At 36.8% G+C, this 23,286-nt stretch overlaps 1 protein-coding gene across 1 annotated transcript in view; it reads left to right on the top strand.

Annotated features, from left to right (window-relative positions):
• RTF2 (replication termination factor 2) overlaps nucleotides 1-15,442 on the top strand; it is a 51,511-nt gene extending 36,069 nt beyond the window's left edge. The window contains exons 6-9 of the mRNA XM_067554197.1: nucleotides 5,356-5,469; nucleotides 8,687-8,741; nucleotides 8,822-8,914; nucleotides 11,548-15,442. Coding sequence (XP_067410298.1) covers nucleotides 5,356-5,469; nucleotides 8,687-8,741; nucleotides 8,822-8,914; nucleotides 11,548-11,735 — 450 coding nt within the window. The 3' untranslated portion in view covers nucleotides 11,736-15,442. The remainder of the gene's footprint in view (nucleotides 1-5,355; nucleotides 5,470-8,686; nucleotides 8,742-8,821; nucleotides 8,915-11,547) is intronic.
• Nucleotides 15,443-23,286: the final 7,844 nt, after the last annotated feature.

Raw genomic sequence — 23,286 nt, 5'->3', positions numbered from 1 at the left:
TGCTTGAGATGCTTGCTCATCCATGTTGGTTTGCAACCCTTCCCTACAATTTTTTCCCCTTGCTTGGGATGCAGGCTTCAGATAGCTTCTGCACCTTTGACTTAAAGTAATTCCAAGCCTCCTCCACATTCAGATCCTTGAGTTCTTCAGTCTACTCCATTTCTCTAATTCCCTTAATTTTTTAAAGTTAACCCTTTTGAAATCAAGTACTCTAGTTGCAGATATAGTTTTGTTTATCCTTCCATTTAGTTTAAACTAAATTAGCTCATGATCACTTGAACCAAGGTTGTCCCCTACAACCAGATCTTCTACGAGATCTTCACTACTCACCAATACCGAATCTAAAGTGGCCTCGTTAGTGACCTAAAGTCACCTCTTGTTGGTTCAATGACTATTTGGTGAAGAAATCTGTCAGCTGTCACATCCAGGAAAATCTGGGTCCTACTAATACTAGTAGCACTTGTCCTCCAGTCTATACTTTTGGAAAGTTAAAGTCTCCCATAATCGCACAGTTCCCAGTAATATCTATTTCATTAGAAACATGAAAGAGATCTCTGTCCATACCCAGAGCAGATCCTGGGGGTCTGTCACACACTCCAAGCACTAGCCCAAAGGAACCTTTTGTAGTTTTTTTCCTCAAAGTGATTTTGGCCCAAACAGACTCTGCCTTATCCATTCCATCACTTCTACTTTTTTTATAGTCTACCTCATCATTAATATACAATGCTACTGCACCACATTTGCTTTTATTTCTGTCTTTCCTGAACAGCACATGTCTTTCAATACCTGTACTCTAGTCATGAGTACTATTCCACCATGTTTCTTTTATAATATCTGGTTTCACTTCCTGCACCAGTATTTCTGGTTCCTCTATTTTGTTAACCAGGCTCCTTGCATTGGTGTACAAACATCTTAACTGTTGCTGCTTGGCTTTGCCCACTTTCCTTGCCCAATTGGGTACAGTCATTCTACTTCCAGTATTACTTACCTGACTGTTAGTGCCAATAACTATGAACCTATCTTTCCACTTAATGTCCATTCTCATACCCACTGCTGTTTTTTCTCCATTGCTGAATTCCTTCAAGATGTCTTTATCTTCTGTGTTAGGATTAGTTTTCTGAACCATGTGGCCCTCCCCTTTGTAATTATGGAGAGAAGAGGTTACATCTTAATAAAAAGAATTAAACAGATTGCAGTCAAAATACTGCATAAATGTACTTATAAATTGATGGAGTGAAAATGTCTAGTAGACTAACTGTTAATTCCCTTTGCTAATAAATACATTAAATAACCTAGATAAATAAGGAATTTGAATGGGGGAGGGGGGAGGAAGCACAGAAAATTGGGATATAGCAGTATGGGCACAGTCATAACTTTTAGACCAGCAAAAAATATTTAATCTTACAGAAAATGCAAAGACAGAAATTGATAATGAGACATTAGATAAGGAAGTTCCACTAACAATTACATTTATGTAGAAAATGTGTCTACCAAATGATAATGGATACCCACAATGAAACATTGTTCTTACAGTATATGTAGTTTTGGAAGGATTAGATTTGTATTGATAAATGTAGGTAAACATTAATTTCACCATACACACACAAACCATTGAAAAGATGTTTCTGTCAATAGTACAAATTTACAATAGGCAAAGTAAGAAAAATGCTGCTTTAGAGCTTATTAGAGTTTGATTTAAGAATATTTACTTAATATATTTTGACGTGATGTGAACAGTTTGTGTGTTAAGATTTATAAAGCTTTAATTTTTTGAATCTCAATGTCTACTGTCATTAAGTTATTGTTTGACCCACACTCCCGATAATTTCCTGCAACTGTGAACATTGAAAAAATTTAAAATAATGTTTAAAAATAAACCTTGGTATTATCCTTTGAAATTATTTTTAAAACATTGAATTTTGCCAGACCTAAGCATCATTGTGGATCCCACTGTAGGCTCCCATATGCTTCATGCACAAGAGCCCGAAATCTTTTCATATTAGCAGCATCTGTATATCATGCAGATTAATAAGTAAATGTACTTGCAGGGCATTTAGGTTGTAAAGCAGTGTATAAGTGCTTAGTATTACATCTATTGGATAGAGTAAATCAGGAGTGCTGTAGTTGAGAGGCCAGAGGAGGAAAATAGAAATTATATGACCTCTAATGTCTTGAATAAGTCCACCTGAGTGTTGTTACCTTCATTATCCCCTTTTATCCACGCACCCACCTTTCAAAAAAAATGCAGTTTGATAGCTATGCCATTGTGGAAAGCAATTTGTCCATCAGATGGTATTGTCTCTCTAGAAGAAAACTCTGAATGGGTGACATCTTAATACTTATTTCTTGTCAATACAAGGAGCTGTTGCTTTCAGGTATTGTTCCACTTAAAAATATTGCCCGGTTGAGAGAGACAAATTTCAGAGCAGAATTGGCATAGTTTTTAACATTACTTAAATACATTCACAGGCAACAAGTCAGCAGAAAAATGTCTTTCTGTGTGCTTTTGTTGCTTATGCTGGATGCATTTTTAGAAAAAGTTGAAGTTGGTTTCCTCCTTAATGATTTATGCAAGAAAATTAGGATCTGGACCTGTTAGAAAAAGTCTTCAGCTGGGACAGAAAATTTACAAGGGTACCTCCATTTAAAAAAAAAAAAAAAATGTCCGGGTAAGATTACTATTGGGAACAAAGAAATAGTGGCATAAACATGCAATGTTTGTAGCCTTTTACATGGAATAGGGTTTTTGTAGAAGTTCAGAATGTTCTAGTTAGTACAATTAGAATATTTTTAGAATTTGCTATGCAGATTGCTACAAATATATTAATTTCTTGTAAATGTAGTTATTTTAAGAATATGGTTCTCCATTAAGATCATAAGTATTTATTATCCCTTTAAAGGAATGTATCGTGGGGGTGGTTGTTTCTGTAACAGATCAAAATACTAAAATTTTCCCTTCAACTATGAGTATAAATATTTTTAAATGAGTAGCAGCTAAATAGATGAATTAGAACAAAGGTTTCAACAAAAGAATGTTGTTTATATCTGTCCTGGAAAGTAGGGTGACTATAGTTTAATAGCTATGTTTTATGGTCTCATGTATTTAGAAAATACTTCCTATCATCTATTTTGATGTTTTCTCCTTTTGATTTAGCAATTGAAAAAAGAGGGGAAGAGTAAGATAAGATTTACCCATATTGATGTAATGGAAAAAGGGAATATTGCCAGCTTTGTTTTCTGGCTTAGTTTCTGTTACAGGAAAAGCAATTTATTGTGATTATGGTAAATGATGGAAATTTAGAGGGATGAAACATTCATTAAAATAATCTAATTTTCCTGTTAAGAGAAATTACTGTTAGTCCTATAGCATCACATTCCTTGCACTATGTCTATTGTATTGTTATTGTTTCCATTGTTATCCTTTATGCTGAAGGTTTTATTAATCCAGATTAAGAACTACTTTTTATGTAAATTGCATATATACACCAAGTGGTGAAAACTCTCTTTGGCCAGCAAGGTCAGAATCCAGCAGCAAATGACTTTTTGGAGGGAGATGTGAGAAGGAACTATAATTGTTCATGGTTACTGTGACAGTGCTAACAGATGGTGTCACGGTAAGGCGATACGAATCAATCGCAAATGCTTACTGCTGGTTCGGCTCTGCTCAGTGTATGTTACCTGCACACATGCAGTCACCAGTTTTACTGCTTGTAATTTCTTGCTTCTTCGTGTTAGGTCTGCTGGAGGGACAAGATAATTAACCACTGTTGTAGTAGGGAATTGTGCATTAATATGTTGGGTAGGAAGATACAATCTATGCATCAGGCATTTTAAAAAGGAAATTTAATTTCCTTAAATTTCCAAAGTATATTAATGCTGACAATAAGCTAAAAGGATTTTTGGTAATTACGTGAAATGCGGGGCGCATCCTTAACCAACTTGAAGATAAGATTGTCCATCTAATCAATTAATCATTGACATTTCTTGGAAATTGGAGAGTGGACTCCCACCACAGTGCTTTTATAATTACAGCACTGCCTTTTAATTTAAGAAATGTTTGTTCTCCCTTCTTGTGCCAAAAGCTAATTGAGTAATCTGTATATATTACAGCAAAGTTTTAACCTATCAAAAACACTGAAACAAAATTCACTTCAAGACATGTTTTATGTGTGTGTGTTTTCTTAATTTGATACAGTAGTGAGCTGCCTCTCAAAGTGTTCTGTACACTGTCAGGCAGTCACATAGTTTTGGCTTGGTGCTGAATGGAGATAGGCTTACAAACTTAAATTAAGCTAAAGCAATACAAGACACTCTTAAGCCGATTTAAGTGTGCCCAAACAAGGGGCTGCACTGATTTAAACTAACTTTCTGAACTGATTTGACACAAAATACTTACTATTTTTTAAGCTCTCTCTGACAGTATGATTACTTAGAAGGAGGACTCAAGACTTTTTGTATTGTAAAAACCCTAAAACCCATGTTCACTCTTTTTATGGTCTGTTAAAGGTGACCTTCAAAGTGCCTTAAAAACAAAGAAAAAGTTTAGGTTCTTTTTTCTTTATGATGTATGAAGAAGGCTTGACATTTTGGTTTCTCTCCCTCCATTAGAAATTCATTTATTGTCTAGATGATTTTTATGGGAAAAGTTATGAATCTCTGGAGAACTAGTAGGATATCTGACATAAGTATTTAGAGAGTACTGGAGCAATTGACAGAAGAATGGATTTTTGGTTGCATTATTCAAAATTATTCTTGTTTAACTCTTAACCCCTGAGAAACAGTGAGTGAAAAGATGTCTGAAAAATTCCCCATTGATTAAGGGGAAAACATTAAAAAATCTTCTCAGTCCTCATTTATACACCAGAAAGAAGCAAAATTAGTGCACAGCCCTTTGCATGTTACATTTACATGTAAACATGCTACTGGTCTAGATTAAATGTGCAAATGTTTAACATTCAGTATTGAACAAAGGTCAAGCATGAGGACTACTGGACATGCAATGAACTGCCACCATTTTCCTAACTGACAAATATGAGGCAACCTGCACAGTTAGCTGCCACAAAAATGGAATAGCCCTAGGGTCCCATGCAAATAATTTACCTGAGGTGCTAGCTGTGGTTTCACACCTTAGTCATCCTCATGATTTGAAGCACTTTTGTGCAAGACCACAGTATAATTCCATTTCTGCTGCAGAAGTTGCAGCTGCTGATCAATGTCTAAAAAGAGAGAAATATACACCGAAGACCATGAGGAGGGAAAATGACAATGGAAAGGCAGAGGGAAGGAAGGATGTGGCAATTCTTTGAGGAGTGTTTAAAACACTGTATTTATATTTTGTGTCCTTTTCTATTAAAGTGTGGTGTTCCCTTTCAAGAAGAAGATGTGATTATCCTTAATGGTGGTAAAGCAGATGTGGAAGTGCTGAAGAAAAGAATGGAGGACAGAAGACTTAAGGGCAAATTGGGAAAGGTAATGATTTTCAGAGACTTAAAAATGCTAGGAAGCTGTACATGTAATGAGATCTTTAACAGATTAATCTTTAATCTAAAATAGATCTCACAGGTGAAAGTTCAACTTGTAGAAATAGAGATTTTTCATTGATTCTCAGAACGAACCACATTCATTCTAAACTAGCCAGATTTTACTTCTTGCTGGTAAGTTTTAATTTACATTGGACCCACTCACCAGAATGCTTCAGTTTTATCCAGAACAAATTATTTTTAAAGTATTAGTTGTTTTCTTGTACCTGTGTTTCTATACAGCATTCTCCTGCAATGCATTTTAGGTGCAAATGTTTTTATTTGCTGTATACCCTTATGAAGTGTAGAGGATTTATTCAGTAATCGCTGTATATTCCAGACCAAGTCTCAAAAAGATATTGTTATGCTTACAAGACTAAAGCAGCCAACATCAGTTCAAGTGTATGGTGGCCACGTTGACACACCATAATGTAATGGCAATACAACTAATAACAAAGATCATGGAAAAAATGCAGCAGAAATAAATATATTGAAACATACACTTTGCAGATATTCGACATAAAGATGACTCCTAATTGATCCTTATTTGTGCATAAAAAAAGTACACAACTCTCTCATGGGACATTGCTACTGGAAGAAAAATATTTCTCCTAGTCACCTGTGTACGTGGATAGTGTGCACTACTTTATAATTCATTATTCTAGCCTATTTTAAAGAGCCACCTTGATATGTAACGCTGTTCAGGGTAGTGAGCCTCTAATAGACGTTTATAGCCATGCCATCTCAGGCTCTGGTCTCATCAGTCTTTTTTCTTGTTCTTGTTTCTTGTTCAAAACCTAGCTAAAATATGTCAGAATGTAAAATTAATTCTCTAAACCAGGCTAATAGGATTGCTTCTTCATTGTTGTTGTACTTGAGGCCAGACATGTATTTGGAAGATGTTAAACTTAGTCTGTGTGTCACTTATCCTCAATTACATTTGTTTTGATACTTTGTTTGTGGTGACCACCTATATATGGTTTTCTAATAAAAGAATAGCAGAATTGTACTTGCTACATTTGATAATATTTTAGAACAGTTGTTCAAAACAGGTGGTTGCCTATAAGATCTCTACAAGTTTCACGCTACAGTGTGTTTTATATTAATTTTTTAAGATTTTGGTAGTTTCTTTATAAACAGGTGCTAATAAGAAATAATAAGAAAGAAATAATAGATAAACTATTACTGTTACTTACTATTAAACTATTACTTACTATTATTTTTAGTAACCCATATTTTACCAGTTCTAGTTTTTACATTTAACTTATTTTCACTCAGACTGAGTTATAACTTCTATTACAGTCTATTTTGGTCTTGGTTGCTGTTCTTTTCTTCTACGGATAGAGTATATCCTTATCTGTGTTAAATTGAATTAAAGTAGCATTTTATAGAAGAAATACTTACTACAAATAATGTGCTGTATTGCAGCTTCTCCTTGGTTCAGATGGGAGCCTTCTTGGTCTTTGGAGTTGCTGGGTAGCAACCATCAGAATATGCCAATTTGTAATGCAAATTTGAATGAATAAAGCTCTTATTGAGGACTGGCATTTCAGTAAGAATGCTTCCTCATCTAGCTTCATAAAGAAAAGTTTCCTCATAATTTTAGTTCTTGAAATCGAGATTTGGGAAGGAGAAGCCTGTTTTATGCCCAATTTATTGTGGTATTCTGTGTTGTTCAAGCCAAACAACCCCAACAAAACCATAAATCCATGTTTTTTCAATAGTATCAGTAAATATCAGTAGGGCTGCATCTTCTTCTGTTCAACAACATCACTTCTTGGTTATCTGGTTTCAGTAGTAACTTCAAACTCCTGGTTCACTGGAGAAGCAGGCGAGTGTGACAGGCTCATTAGCCGTGCTGCTAAAGACATGCTCAATGCTAAAACTGACCCTGAAATTGTCATTTTTGTTTTAAGCTGTTAACTCTAATCCATAAATTCTGTCTTCTTACTGGATGAAGAACTAAAATGTGAACGCCTCCAGTGCTGTCAGATGATCCATTGTCAGATTTAGGGCGCAGAGTTTTTCAGTGAATGAGATCATATTTCATGTACTTCATCCCTTCTCTTTATCTGCTCTGTATCTGAAGCAGACAGCCTCTTGAAATACACAAAGATCCTGCTTTCTGAAGCACTCAGATAGGGTTCTTGTAAATTTCAGTGCCTCACCTGTCCATAACATAAAGATGGAGGTACAGTGAAGAGAGAGTGGTATTTACATGCACATACATACCTGCAAACATAATCATAGTAGTTTATATCTGGCTTTATGATACCACCACCTGCTGGACAAGACTAAGGGCAGCATTTGCTATGTCACTTATTTTCCCCTAAAATTAATTCATCCTCAAAACAATACATGAGCACATGTTTCAAGTATGTTATTGAATCTGTTTACCTTCATTGGGCTTTGGTTAGTCTTTTTCAATATTTGTAAATTTCCTTGCTTTGTCAGCACCTCTGTAGACATCTTTAAACATCAAATACTGTCATTGTTTTTTTCTCGTATTTTCTTTATTTGAGCACACACAAGAGTGGGCTTTGAAAATCTGGCCAAGAAATGCTATTGAACTGATATTTCTTTTAGCATTCTAAGAAACTAATTGTAACTGTTCTCTTAGCTTTGTTTTCCAAGTGAGCATCCATATAAGAAAGGATGCATTGATAGAACTGTGGCTAAACCCAATGAGGTTAACTGAGAAAAATAAAGATTGAATCAAAGTAAGGATTCCAATTATTTGTTTATGCTGAAATTTCTTTTGTTAAAAAAAATGCCATTATTCATTACAATTGTGCACAGCTGTAGTATCCTACCAAATGGTTTCAGTGCTAGTCAGTAAGATTGCAGAATAGCTGATCCTTTTACTAATAAAAATTAGTCTTTTTGTATTTTTTTAAAAAGATGAAACCAAAAAAATTGCTTCTAGGCAGCTTAGTTTCAGCCTATGTATTGTTCTTTGAGGTGCTTCCAAGCTAATCAAAGATTATTATTTTTCTATACTAAAATGGTATGAAAAGCATAAAGTAATTGTATAGAAAGAAACAAGTCCATCGTATAAAACACAAGCATAACAAATGGACTTGTTTTTCTATCAAACACACACACAGTGTGATATCGCATCTGGAGATTCTAAATGTAACCTCAGTTTTTTGCTCCTATTATTTCAGAAATCAAAGAAATGTAAGGTAGCAGAATCAATCTCCCAACAAGACACCACTGAAGGTAATGTCACAGCTACAATTTACATTTACCTTCTGAGTAATTTAACAAGTTTATGCTTTAGCTTTTTTTTTCTTCTGTAGATTCTCCAGGACCATCAGAAGTAAAGACTGGAAAAGAAGACATGAACACTAATTCTGGAGAAAGGAAGCAGATTATCTTCACAAAGAGTGCAGGTGCGTGTGTATGTTTCAGTTTAACTGGGAAAATTTTCATAAGCTGTTTTGTTCTGTTCAGATATTTTTAGAGAGCCTTTGTATTTGTGGTTAAATTTTCAACCAGGCTTTTACCTTCCTCTCCCTGTGTGTGCACAAAATGGCACATGCATACCCATGCAACCATGCATTGCAAACATGCTTGAAAATTCAAATGCAAGCGTGTGCAGAATGTTAGCATTTGCCCTTGTAAAGCCCAGTAGGAGGTAAAATTCTAATATTTGTGCACACATGGAAGTGTGAAAACTTTGCAAATGCACAAGCATGTCTGATGTTTGCATGTGCACCAGAGGCCTGGGTCTGACAATTAGGTCCTTCATATCATCCCTCTATTTTCTTGCTACATTTCTGTTTTTCCCATTGTATCTTACTCAGTTCCACTTTGTGGTGTTAATACCATTATTTAGGAGTTGGAGAAAATTGTTTTCTACTAAAATTCACAAAGCAAATCAAAATATTCCCTCTCAAACCATAAAAACATCTGCTATGCAAATAGTAGTATTAAAAAAAACTTCCCAAAATAAATGACCCCAGAAGAGATTTGTTCAAAGCATCATAGAAGAGAGTCCAGTGCAAAATAAACCAAGGTCACCTTATTGTTTTCATGATTAATTCCAGTTTTTATAGGATTTAACTTGTTGGTAAAAATAAATATTGTTGCCAATGTAAGTGTGCAAGGTTGAGCTCTTTATTTTTGTAATGTTTGCAGAAAAATTGTTGTCATTTCCCATTAAATCTGAAGGAGGACAAGTCTTTTTTGACATTCCTTTCAAATGAAACTAACCAGCTTTGGATGTTTAAATAATTTGATTGCTGTTCTGCTACATGGCAGTAAGAACAATGTAAAGTAACTTCAGGACTTACCTAATGTATTCAGCAGCAGTCATGCTGTTAAGATTACATTTGCTACCCATTAGTCCAGAGAGTGGCAGTATGACTTTAGGTAATATATATGACATGATTTAATGTCTTTAATTCATATTGATGTTTTTATCCAGAAATATAAAAATGAGCACATTGTAAAGACCAGTCAGAGTTTAGAAATGAGACTCAAAATCAGGTAAATTACAGTAAGAGAAGACAACATTTTCTGAAGGGAAAATCATCTAATGTTTGATTAATCCAGAGATAGTTAAATAATGAGCCAATAGTGCTTCTATGTAGTAAGCACAGAGTATTTTCATTATAAGTGTCTGACCTCTGCCTCTCTCCAAAGAACTACTGAGCTCTTAAATTTATAAATGATGATTCTTAAATTGATATTTCATCCAAAATTATTATGGTTGTTAGTAGATGTCTAGTAATGTACTAACTCTAATAATGCTTGAAATAATTACTCAGAACACATTATGCAAAGGAATAATTGCTTGACCCTTTTGAAATGATAGGTCAATTATTTATGTCTTTTCAGGCTAGGTTGCATTAATGAACTGAAAAAAAAAATCCACTGAGGGACAAGGAAACCTGGGTAGGGTAGGAGCCGGGTGAAAATTATTTGCTGAATGCTGGGCCCTAAAGTTTCCATGGATTTATGGGATCCATTTTGATTCTTTCATGTATCTTGGTGCAGTAGTCATTCTTAGTGGGTATCTTTTTAGTTCTTGTTCCCCAAGGTGAGGATAAACCGCTTCATGGAGTTATTTTTCAAGGGAGGGATGGGACCTTTGGAAAGACAATGCTATTTAAATCCACCTTTTGTTAATCCTTTCCAGTCAATTAAGAGGGCATTTTCCAAAAGGAGAAGGCTAAGGTCCATGATTATTTAGGATTGCATGTGCAATTCCTATGATTGCATGCACAAATCAGGTAAATGTACATGCAGATATGTTCCAAACTAGCTATGTACATGCAATCGTGCCTGACACATAATTGCAATAATTATGTGCAGTTTCTGCAAGACTTTTGTGTACATATTTTTTGTGGTTTAGAGCGTCTGCTTTTTAAAATACTGCTGTAACTATATCCTCGGAAAAGATTGCACATTTCTGCCAGTGGTTGCAGAGAGCAGTAAATGCAACACACAAAAGGCAATGGCATCAAAAACAATGGGATGGGCATTTTCCTGGCTTGAATGAAAAATTATTAAAAGACTTGCAGACCATTGTTGTTGCTTATAAATGACTTCATAAAGGATAGATAAACGCCCACGTAATAAACATGTCACAAGTGTAACTTTAGTCATTTGATAACTAATCTTAAAACAATAGCTAAAGAAAAATATCCTCGTACACTTACTGCTAAGACCAGATTTCAGTGCTCTGTTTTTGCATACAGCAGTAGATGATGTCCGTACTGCATTAAGCAGTGCAGGACGGTAAGGAAGGGTGTGCATGCACACACACGGGAGGGAGAACTGCTTCCCTGTCTATAGCTGTAGCTGCCAATTTTGTGTGTGTGGAAAGAGGTACAAATTACATAGGCTAAAAACTTGCATGAGACCTAGTACGTTCAGAAAGATATTCATGGTAGGTAGGTTTCTGAGTCAAGCCTTGGATAAACTTATTTTTCAGAGTGCAAAAATTATTTTTTTTAATAACTTCAGGGGTTTTTTAGATTTGGAAATTAGAGAAATTGTATTTTTGTTTCTTCTCTAGCGGCTAATGGAAGTTCATCTGCATCAGGAAAAGTCAGTAAAGCTTCATCTGGCACCACCAAGAGATCCACTGCAGACAGGGAAGAAAAATCAGAGGCATACAAATCTATTTTTACGTCACACAGCTCAGCAAAACGCTCAAAGGAGGAGTCTTCCAATTGGATTACTCACACAGCATACTATTTCTGAAACAATTCTGTATGTGATTGTACCAGTCATTACTGCTTTCCCCTTCCCTCAGGCTTTTTCTGTGTAACTGATACAGGGTGTTCATTGTAATCTGATGTTATCTGGAATTATTCACTTTGCAAGTTGTTTATAAACTTGTAAATAACCAGTGTACTTATGTTATTTACAGTTACTGTTAAATAAGAAATAGCTGGCCAAAATCCATGTCTCCTAATGTGACTTACTTTAAAAGATTGTTTACAAAAAGTACAATTCTTTAGGGTCAGATTCTGCCATTTTGGTTACAATGAGTGATATTTTACTCTTGACTGCAGTTCGATTTAGGGTTGCAGAATCCGCTTAGTAGTAAGTTTATCCTTCTATGCTTTTAGATGCAGAATGATTTGCCTACACAATTTTAGCTGCAGTTGTAATTGAACTTTTCTTTGTGTTAGTTAAGACTGATTTTTATTTTTGTAACTTTCTGACACTGGTTGCCAACAATAAAAACCCCACAATATTTCCTTACTTGCATTAACTGATTTGACTCTAGTCAAAACCAGTATACTTCTCTCTTAAAGGGGCTAGAGTTCACTTGGAATTAATGGAGTCAGGATGGAATCATTTGAAAAGCTTGGTGAGCTCAACAATAAAAAATACTTTTGCAGTAGTCTCCTGTTCCATTTCAAAAGAGAATGGCAATGGGGAAAATGTTTTGCTATTTTATTTTTAAAGAAGGTCCCAGAATTGTTGGTTTTTTCCCCAAAAGGTTTTCTGGCTTTTTTTTCTCTCTTACATTAGAAATATCAGGTCTGGGCTTCCCTTTTTCTGTTGGAGAACTCTTTGGAGAATTGTATAGGATAGTGGCATCATACTATGATGAAACTTGAGTTGCAGCTTTCTTTCTCTCAATTGAAGTAGCTAGGAGGCTGGGTTTTGTACACCATTAAGCAGTAATTTGCCTTTAATTAAAACAAACTGATGGATGCAAAATCTTTTTAGCTAAACTGAAAAATATTAACATACTTATTACCATAACTTTGGATGTTTTGAGAATTTGGAGATGAATTTAGTTCATCTGCTTAAAGCTGTTTAAATAACCTAGCATATTAAAATTAGCATCAGTGTGTTTAAATACACATTAAAAGAATGGTGATTCTGACTCAAGGGTTTGGGTGGAAGTGAGAAGAATGCTACACAGGATATCTTAGACAAATCAATGTCAAACTCAGTCTTTTAAAAAATTGTTGTGTCTGCAAAGAAAACTATGCCTTTAGCCCATCTGCTTTGGTTTTAATATAAAAATTCAAAATTTATGGAAAACTGAATGTTACTTTTACATGTTTTAATGTTGTCTATGCCAAATAGCAGTTTTAATTTAAGGGGGAAGTTTACAGATACTGTTCAGTGCAAAGTTTGGAAGTATTTGCTTCTGAAACCTATTTTACTGTTATTTCCCAGCTACTTTCTAGAAACTGCAATCCTTTAACCACACTGTGGCTACCAGTTTCACCTTTTTTTTTCTTTGTACTCTAGGTAGGTTAGACTATGGAAGTCCAATCTATACACTTCAATGCATCCTTCAGTTTCTTCTTGGAATCACTTTGCAAGAGTATGGAAGAATATTTTGATTATTGTTCTTTAATAATTACATGATGAATATGACCTTTTATATAAAAAGCTGTGGACTAAATTTCAGACACACCCCAAAAGAAGTGCTCACAGTAACTGTGAATGCAAATGTTTGCCCAACAAAATAGTATAATTACATGTGGAAAATGCTCACTCAAATGTGTGCATGCATTTATGTGGCTAAACAGATGCACCTGCAAACTTTGTGGGTGTATGTATTAATAAAGACCACTTTAAATGTGGGCCCTTTGTATTTTCAAATATAGTGATAATCTTTCTTTGCACTTTCTTTTCTTGCAGATTAGTGTAACGTGCTGCTTCCAAAACATCTATAATCCATGCTTCTTGATTCTTATCCTAAAGCTTTTAACAGGCACTGACTATGTTAGGCAGTCCAATTTGAGTCCAAGTCAGAATTGCCTACATAGAACTGAGTGATGCTATGTGCATGTACAGCAAGACATGGTGACTGGCTCTAATTTGATGAAATCTGTCCCTATAACTGTGACTGAAATAAGTGGTTGATTTTGTCATATGACCACAAAGGTTCTTGTTAGTCTACATAGCATATGTCAGTGTTCATGTCAGTGTTTGAATAGAGCAACTTTTAGTTGTTAGTCATCTTTCATTGTCGTAAGCTTTCCTCTGAGTCTTTTTTAACCTTATTTGAAATTTACCAATCCTTTTTAATGCTAACTTTCCACTTCCAGTGATTCAATTGTCTACCAGTACATGATTCACTTATAATACCAACTTAAAGTGATCAAAATAAAAGTTGAAAGCTATTGTTAGGGTTTTTTTTTAAAATGCTATAGCCTTTGTTCAAACTGACCAAACTAGAATTACAGTCACTAGCATGCTTTTAAATCTCCTGCACAATGTTACATTGTTACTTTTCTGTGTGACAATTAATTAGCCATGTAATTTATTTTGAAAAGTGTCTCCATTTCTGACCAGCAATAATTAATGGGAAATTTAGATGCTTTGTTTATACTTGTCTAGGTGGTCTTTCTGATTCATATGTGTAGAATGCAATGGATATTATTTGGTAATTATTGTGATAGACATAATTAAGCATTATTTCCACAGGAGTTTGTCATGAAACATGCATGGTAGGCATTTTAGTTGTCCAAATATGTTAACACATAGAATACATACAATTAATATTCCAATCAAGTCAGTTTGAGGTTTAGTTCAGCTTTAAGTAAGCACTTATCCACATTTTATATTTAAATATGTGTCTAGCAATTAGCTTTGTTCTTTCTGTACTGTATGTTTTTCTTGTCATTCTTTTCCTTTATTATTTAAGCACAAATATTGAATTCACTGTGGGACAATTCACAAAATGACAGTCCTTTTATATGCAATCTAATTGTGCTTTGACAACAAATGAATATCAGCGTGTTCAAGTACACATTAAGGTATGTAGTCCTATAGGATAATGGTGTAATACTTATTTTATTTTGATTATTTCTTTGCCATACCACATGATAATGTAACTATAAATATTTAGCACTTACACTGCACAATATTGCTTCCCTTCCCTTGACAATATTCTCATGTTTCCTTTAATGCACTGACTTCCCTAAATTAAACTTTTAGACAAAATCCAACCTGCTCATTTGAGGCATTTTGGTGATCTCCGCAGCCTTTTGATACACTTTTTGATAATGTATTTCATAATATACTCAAGACTTCCATAAATTGATCAAAGTATGTTTCGACTTTCATATATACCAGACTGTTTGCACTCTGCTCGTCCTGCAAATTTATTTTACTTTCAGAAGTTGCCAGGCTGCTTTAATACTCTGAGTTTTTGAGATAATTCTGTTTGGTATTTTAGTATCCAAACTTTGTGGGAGGATTCATTAATTCTTTTATAACAATTATAATTGTAAAAGGATTGTAGGCAACAAATTTTTTTTCCCCTCTTCCCCTTAACAAAAGCTTCTGTGAAGGAATTTGATACATTGCTGGCACCCAATATAATCTATCACCATAACTGACTTTTGTTTATAGAATTTACTCCTGAATGTAAAACAAGGGAGTAAATAAATGGCATTTCTGTTGTTGGCAGATTGAATTAGACAGATGAATCTTTAACAGTGTCAAGCAAATATTTTTGTTTCCGGATGCTTACTTATTTGTCAATATTTTGCATTTTCTTTATTTAATTTACATGAGTTTTGATGCTAATGAAAGCTGAAGTATTGCAAAATTTTTGAGTTTGAAAACATCTCTATCCTCATGGCAGGTACAACATAGGCAGTGTCAGTTCAGGCTTCCCACAACACCATTTCCAAGTGTCTCAACTCTGTTCTGGGAGGATTTGGGAGCCGCTAATTCTGTTTCCATGCAGTTCAAACCTTGACCTATCTTCTGAGACTGCTAGAAAGGATCCCGTTAATGCCAGTTGTGTAATAAATTTCACATCACCACAAAAAAAAAAAAAAAAAAAAGCAGCAGCCACTGCCACTACCACCACTTGTCTACTGGGAACTGGATTGAAACACAACAACTTGCTTTACATATTCCAACCATCAGATGTTGGTGACAACTCTCCTTTCCAAATATGATCTACTGAACTTGAAGTGAAAGGCTCTGAATCCTATTTACAGTCCTCTGAAATGCTCTATATCCTATTTACAGTCCTCTCCCCTCCTCCAACATGCTCATACAGCTTCCAGGGTTTTAGTTCTTGTACCTGTATAACTGGAAACTCCAGTGTATTCAAATTCTGAATATTCAAGGAAGATCAGCCTTGAATCAGTTTTCAGTACTACAACTTTACTCAACTGATCACCCCAAACCAACTGGAAAGCTAAAAGAATTCAGCTTAAGCACAGCATTATATAAAGATGCATATCAGATTAAAATATTTCCTTATTAATACCCCATTCCTAGCAAGACTGAGTAAAAGTAATTTTCCTTTCTATAAGGGTCTTGACCCGCTTGCTCTGCAGCCAAGATGCCAGTTGCTGTTGGTATAATTTTGCTTAAGATTATGAACTATAGCAAGCCTGCCAAATGGTCTCATCGTTACATTAAAAAATAAAAAGGGCTGTTTATGCATTTCAATCCACAGAGGTTCTGAAACTGACATGTCCTAGGGTGGATGAAGTTTTATTTTGTTACAAGGCTTCACAAATGTGGAACCAATTATTGCTAGATAGGAATAGTTTCTTTTTGTAAAATGGAACTCAACCTTCCTGACATCTGGGAATTATTGTGATTAGGTTGATTTCTTGCATCTATGTTTAAATCTGATCAAGTTTAAAAATGAGCTTCCAGCTCCCGAAATCCTGGCCCCCTTGGAACTGATGGGGGTTTTGCCATTTACTTCACTGGAGCTGGGGTTTTACCCCAAGTATCCATCTATTTAACCAAAATTATGGAGCCATTGGTAGCAATTCCACAGCTACAATTACGCTGAGCTTTTCACTTGAAGTGGAATTGAAATCCCCCTTTCACAGTCCAGTGACAATTCAATCAGCAAATTTAACACAGCTTCAGTTTCTGTTCAGAGAATAATGGATTTCACAATGATATTATCGAGCGAAAATAGTTGAGAAAATACATCCTGTTTTGAAATTTCACCCTGACAATCTCACTTGACTCGGGCTCTCTATAGCTATACAATGAAGCTACTCACTTCATCCTCTTCTACACCGGCATCAATTCTTGCAGATAGGCCTCTCTTAAAATGTAGGCTTTTCAGGTGAATAAGCTTTCCCCTCCTCTTATTAGTTAAGTTTTTCTCAAAGACAAGTAGTGAATCAGCCAGAATCCACCAGGTGCATCCTGTATCAGAGATTTCCTCCATGGTCCATTGCTCATTTCTTCTCCCTAGCTCTGCTTTTCACAGAGATCCTCGGCCAGCTCCTTACTCAGGGGAGCAGGAGAGGCTGGCTGGGCAGCAAGGCCAGGCCCACAGAATGGGAAGTCTCGAGAACACTCTGGCATAGGCTAGTTTTGCAATCAGGCTTGGCCTGTGCTGCTGCTGAACCAATCTGCATTTGTTGGGCTAGTTAGGGAGTCTGCCTCATCTGACCTAACTTTCTCTTCACCTTCCAGCCCAGGTCCTGCACCTGGCATGGGTTGGGAGAGGAATGTGAGTCCTGGGCTGATTGGAAGCCTGGTTCATCAGCCTGTGATTCTCATTTCGTTGGCCTTGGATGGTTCACCAAAGAGAGAAGCTGCCTTTTTAGTGGCGTTTGTCAGGGAATTTGCCTGCAAGTCTTCTCTCCCCATTGCTGATAAAGACTGGTTTCTGACTCCCTGTGTGACCTTGGCATGTCACTTTACCTCTCTCTGCCTCAGTTTCCCCATTTGGAAAATGTACACACAATTTACCTACCCTGCAAGGATGTTGTCAAATGTTATTGTAATCTTTGAAAGAGCAATATATTCATACAAAGTGTAGTCAGTAAGTTATTGCGCTGAAAGAGGCAGTTGTAATAAATTACATCCACTACAGCTCGCACAAGGATTGCTTTTCCATAAACTAAACATTAAAGACTGGCCTGATTGTGTATGGAAACATATACACCTGCTTTAAGCTTCCCTAATGACTGTCACAAATGACAGGAATCCCCACAAAGCTAGTTTTAATTTAAAAAAATAAACAAAAAACCCATAACCAATTAGATATCCTTTAATATCCACACTGCACTTTATATCTAGTGATAAACTCTCATGTGAGCTTCCAAAATGCTGGAATAGGATGGGTGTAGCTTTCTTCCAACTTATCTACCAATCTAAAGAAATGCAAAACAATTTCTTGCTGAAGTATGCAGACTAAGCAAACTAGTAAAAACAGACTTAAAAATCAATCTTCAATATTTGGTCTCAACCTGGACATATTCCTATTTTCGTATGCTGAACTCTTTAGTGTAAATGGGTCTCATGTGGTGTCAAAGAAGTTAAAAACCGGAGAGTTTTATAAAGCTTGTTCCATTGTTTAAACTTATTTAACTCATGTTAAGGTTAACACGCATTATTCACACTGACAAAAGGGCAGAAATTACACAACAGTGTTTGTAATAATTAGATCACATTTTTGATTGGCAAAGGGAGTTGAGACTGGTGTGAATGAATGACACTGATTAATAGCACTGACTGAAGCCAGGTGTAATGCATGCATGTGTGGTTCAAGCTAACTCCATACAGTTCTGCCAGGGCTGGAGTCCTAGTTTCCATCTCGCCTGCTCTTCAGCTGTGCAACCTCTCTTGAGCAGAAATGGTCAGTCGTGGTCTGTGTAATGTGGTATTTATGTAGACAAATTATTTTTATTACATGCACTTCTAGCATGTCTATCACTGTAGGATGAGGGTAATCCCTGAAATGGGGACTTAATTGAAGCAAATAACTTAACCTTATACTTTTCAGAGATGAAAATCTGAGCCATTAACATACTGCATTGCCTAGTCCAGCATTTATTTTATATCATCAATATTATGTATAGATATAATATTCTCTAGATATATTTTCATGGTTTTCATTAAGTATATAAGCACTATGTAGCTTTCAATGTTAGTTTCCCTTTATGAGCAAATATCTAACTATTAGAAATCAGGATGAAACCTAATGAAGGGAGGAGGGAAACAGGTTATCCCACATCTGTCTGTGGCATTTTTACACATTCCTCCGAATCATCTGGTGCTGGCTGCTCTCAGAGATAGGATACTGAATTAGCTGGGTCTTGGATCTGATCTAATGTGGCATTTCGTATGTTCCTACAAGATAACACCATCTTTCTTACTATCTGAACTAGTTCTCTTATTTAATGGAGTGACATACATTCTGTTTGCCTTTGGATTATGACCAGCAGTCTGCACTGCTGGGCTAGATGGACCTCTTTAACCATAGCCATTTACTTCTCCTCTCCTTTGGGTGTAATGCTACTCATATCCCATCTGGTCTGCACAGGTGGCCACTGGTCCACAGGAAGAGGAATTCCTTACCTGTTGGTTGCTTTCTGTGACCCAGTTCCATCAGTGCTGTCTGTCAAATGGCTAGCTTCCTTAGGTTCTCTTGTTACTTGCTTGTTCTAACTTTAAAGTTAATGCATGACATAAGGTGGTTTCATTAGAAGCACTGACTGGACAACAATCAATGGAGTGAGTGATTGGATTCAGTGACTGAAGAGCGGGAAGGTGTTCTTGACATGATCATTGACCTACCTGATTTGCATATAGGACTGGGAAGAACTGAAACTATCTAATATTCAGAGAAGATTTAGCAGGTAGGATATTCTCCTCTAGGGCAAATCCATCCCTGGTGTAGATCTACTGACATCAGTGGAGTCACACCAAGGATGAATTTGACCTGTTACCTTTATATGAAACTAATGTACAGGGGAGAGGCTATTTGAAAGGCAATTCTGTGAGACGAGAGACTGTTAATGGGCCTTACTGGGAGCAAAGGGTTGAAATGGAGCAAATGGAGTCAGCTATGCTGTAAAATAATTCCCTGGGGGAAGTGGGGAAGCCCTAATAATTTGTGTCATTTATAACTCAAATGGACAAAGTGGTAGGGGACAAACTGAAGGGAATAACATTGCCGAGACAAATTAGGAGGAGGATTTTCCCTTTAGTTCTGTTATGATGAGTCCAGAAAAGGGGTGGCCAAACCGTAGCTCATGAGCTGCATGCATTAAAGTGCAGCTCGCAGAATCCCCTATGCCCCCCCCCCATTCTCTGCCTACCACACTGGGGTGGGGAGCTCGGAGCTTCTGCCCTGCAGCAGGGTGGTGGGGCTAAAGGATTCTGCCCAGTGGGGAGGGTGGTCTCAGGGAGTCAGTAAGTTGGCCACCTCTGGTATAGACCTACTGAGACTATTTCAAATCAGCCAGTTTTAGCCTTCCACCTGGTCTGGGAAAAGGTATGGGGAAATAATTTCAGAACGAAGCATGCACTATTCATGTACGTACCTGAAAGCAGAATGAAACCCTTAATGAACATCTGCCTCTAGCTTCTGCAGTGTTACAGAAGTCCATGAAAAGACAAGTGAGAGACAGCCAGACATGTCTCACTATTATGCTTGGGCTTAACGATCCCACAAGTGAGCGGTGGTTGGCCCAGACGCGGAGGATTTCGGCTTACACACAATTTACTTGTGTACTCTCATCTGAAGAGTGTGTGAAGCTGTATTCAGGAGTGAGGACTTGCAGCTGTGCCTGCCCACCCGCCAGGCCCTGTCTGAGCACAGCAGGCCCACTTCTTTCACTGACAAACAACTGATCTCTGGCTGCTCAATGCACATGCCTGCAGCTGCGATTTTTTTCTCTGCCTCCCTTGCTCCTGCCTTGTTCCCAGCTTTGCTCCTGTACTGCCCACTCCACTCCAGCCCTGCCTGGTTCCTTATTATGACTCCTGGTCCCCAACTCCAAGTTCTGACCGTCAGCATATTTCCTGGCCTCTATCTCCAGCTTCGACCACTAGGCATGACCATCTCTGTTCCAACCTCCTCTCACATCCCCATTCATCATGACAAGTGAAACCTATTCTTAGTTTGTGATCTCTTTAGAGCAGGGACCGTGTCTGTGCTTATAACACCCACTACCAGAATGGTGCTGGTTAAGGGTTCTATAACATTCATATATTTCAAACCCTTACTGAAATTAAACAATGTGTATCAGCCTCTCTTGGGTGTAAATATTCAATAGATCACGTTATTTTTGCACAGCTTTCAGCAAATATATTGCCGTGCACATGAGCTGCAGTTGATAACACTCTCCATTTGGTGGCGCCAAAAGTACAGCCCAGAGAAGCACAGTTATGTTCTGGTGCAGTTTTGTAGATGAAATCCTGTCATTTTCAACGTGCAATGAAAGAAGAAAACGTGACAATTGAGGAAACCATCCATAATGCTGGAGCAGAGCATTGCATTGTATAGCATACACGTTAAGGTATATATTTATGAATGAATATAAAAGTGCAAAAGAGAATAATTCTGCTTACTATCAATGCAGTGACAGCCTATTAATAAGCATTTAGTGTATTATCTCTCTGCCCTTGTCTCTTTTCATCCCACCACATCCTGGCCTAGCGCAAGCTACTCGCTCAGCTATTCCCCTTACTCTTCTCCCTACTGTACCCGCTTTAGTGATGACCCACCCCCTATCTCTGGAACTCCCTTCTGGACCAGGTCCACAATACCTTCTCCTTGTCATGTAAATTCTCTCATGTTCAGGCTTACCTAAGTATAGACTATAGCTAAAAGTATGATCAGTAAAGCCTTTGCTTTGTGTCGTCGCCAAAAAAAGTGGACTAACCTTCCATGTGATCATGTAATTAATATTTATTTATTTATTACGGAATTGCCTAGAAATCCATCAGAACTCTATTGCGCTAGCTAGGTCCTGTATAAACACAGAGGAAGACATAATAACTGCAGTGTAGCGTTTACAACTTCATTGTAATGACTCAGCTTCGCTCTACTATCCCTTCTCACGCACATCCCACCCCACACACCCAGCATTTTGGTTCCAGGGGGAATCTGTAGAATGAAAATCCCCTCCAAAAAATTGCTTTGGTATTACTGAATCATTTTGTTTTGACTTGTGTATTACATTATTAAAATATTAAATATGTGATAACATATTAAAAATATTAAATACACAAATCTAAACAAAATGAATCAAAATGCTAAAGTTAAAATGTTTAGACTTTTTCCCATTGAAAATTTTGCTGTACATGGAAACAGTACCACAAAACATTTACATCTTGACAAAAACTGCATTTTCTGATGGAAAACCGTACAGTTGAAAATGTTTCAACCAGCTCTCCTTTCAATTTTCACTTAGGGGTTTTTTTTTTTTTCTATTTTAAATATAAAATAGTGCAGCACTGACAGCCCAAACATTGAAGAGGAGTTAGCTGTTGCATGAAAATCCAAAGGTGAAGTTGAAAAGAAAAATTAAGCAATGGTGAAACTGACAAATCCAGTTGCATTGTTCAAGCAGAGAAAAATTGAAAAATGAATAATGAAAAGCAAATTAGATTTATAAAATTATTTCAGGTTTAATAATGGGATTGTAACATACATAAGGGCTGGGGTTTTAAATTTCAGTTTTAATTTGTCAATGTACCATTAAGTGTGGACCAGGATGAATGGTGCTTTTATGAATTTTCATTTTCATCATCATTAATGTATCAAAAACATAAAACAATTTTTAGAAGATGGCGCAATAATTTGACTTGCTTGGAAACTCAAACCCTGCAAAAGATGTTAGAATGAGGTGTGTGATTTCATACAATCACAGGGGGAAGGGGATTAGAAGGTATTAGTCTTTCCTCTCTTTCTCTTATGCCTTTTCCTCATGATGACTAAATACAATAGAGCCAATAGTAGTACTATCAGGTAGACTTTGCATCAGTGTTCGAATCGAGGATGTCATTGAGCAGGTCAGAGCTCCTGATAGACAGCCTTCTGGTATCTAGCAGCGTGGGAGGACCCTTGAAATCCACTGTATTATGATAGTGTATTATCCCAAAGGAGGCCATCTTGCCATTGACAGCATTATTGTAGATCTGTCAGAGTTATAAAGAAAGAAACCAAAATTGTGACACATGCCACCCTGGTGCTATATGCCTCCGGGAAATCAAAGCTTGTGGCAGTAACTTAAGAAACATCAGCAGCAGGGGAAGGAACTCTGGCTGGGTTATGTAACAATGAGCCTTTTACATCTGGAATAATGATTCAAATCCAGTCCACATCCAAAGTGGCTTAGCTGCTGGCATCTGCTGGCTGGCTGATACCTGTAGTCCTATTCCAGGTACACAGGTATCTTCATCCCAATTGCTACCCCTGTTGGTAGTCAGAACAGAGGCTGAGGATTGACTGTGCAGGGGTCCGTCGTCTTGCCCAGAAGAGCAATATGTGTGTGGGGGGAGGGGGGTAAGCTGGTAAACTGGCACTGCCACTGTCTGTGAAGTA

This window comes from Emydura macquarii, unplaced genomic scaffold (genome assembly GCF_026122565.2).
Source record: "Emydura macquarii macquarii isolate MOO-44397 ecotype Brisbane River unplaced genomic scaffold, CSIRO-AGI_Emac_v2 contig_1483, whole genome shotgun sequence".
NCBI lineage: Eukaryota > Metazoa > Chordata > Testudines > Chelidae > Emydura > Emydura macquarii.
The sequence above is the reverse complement of the archived record's forward strand: the minus strand, read 5'-3'. Positions and strand labels throughout refer to the sequence as shown.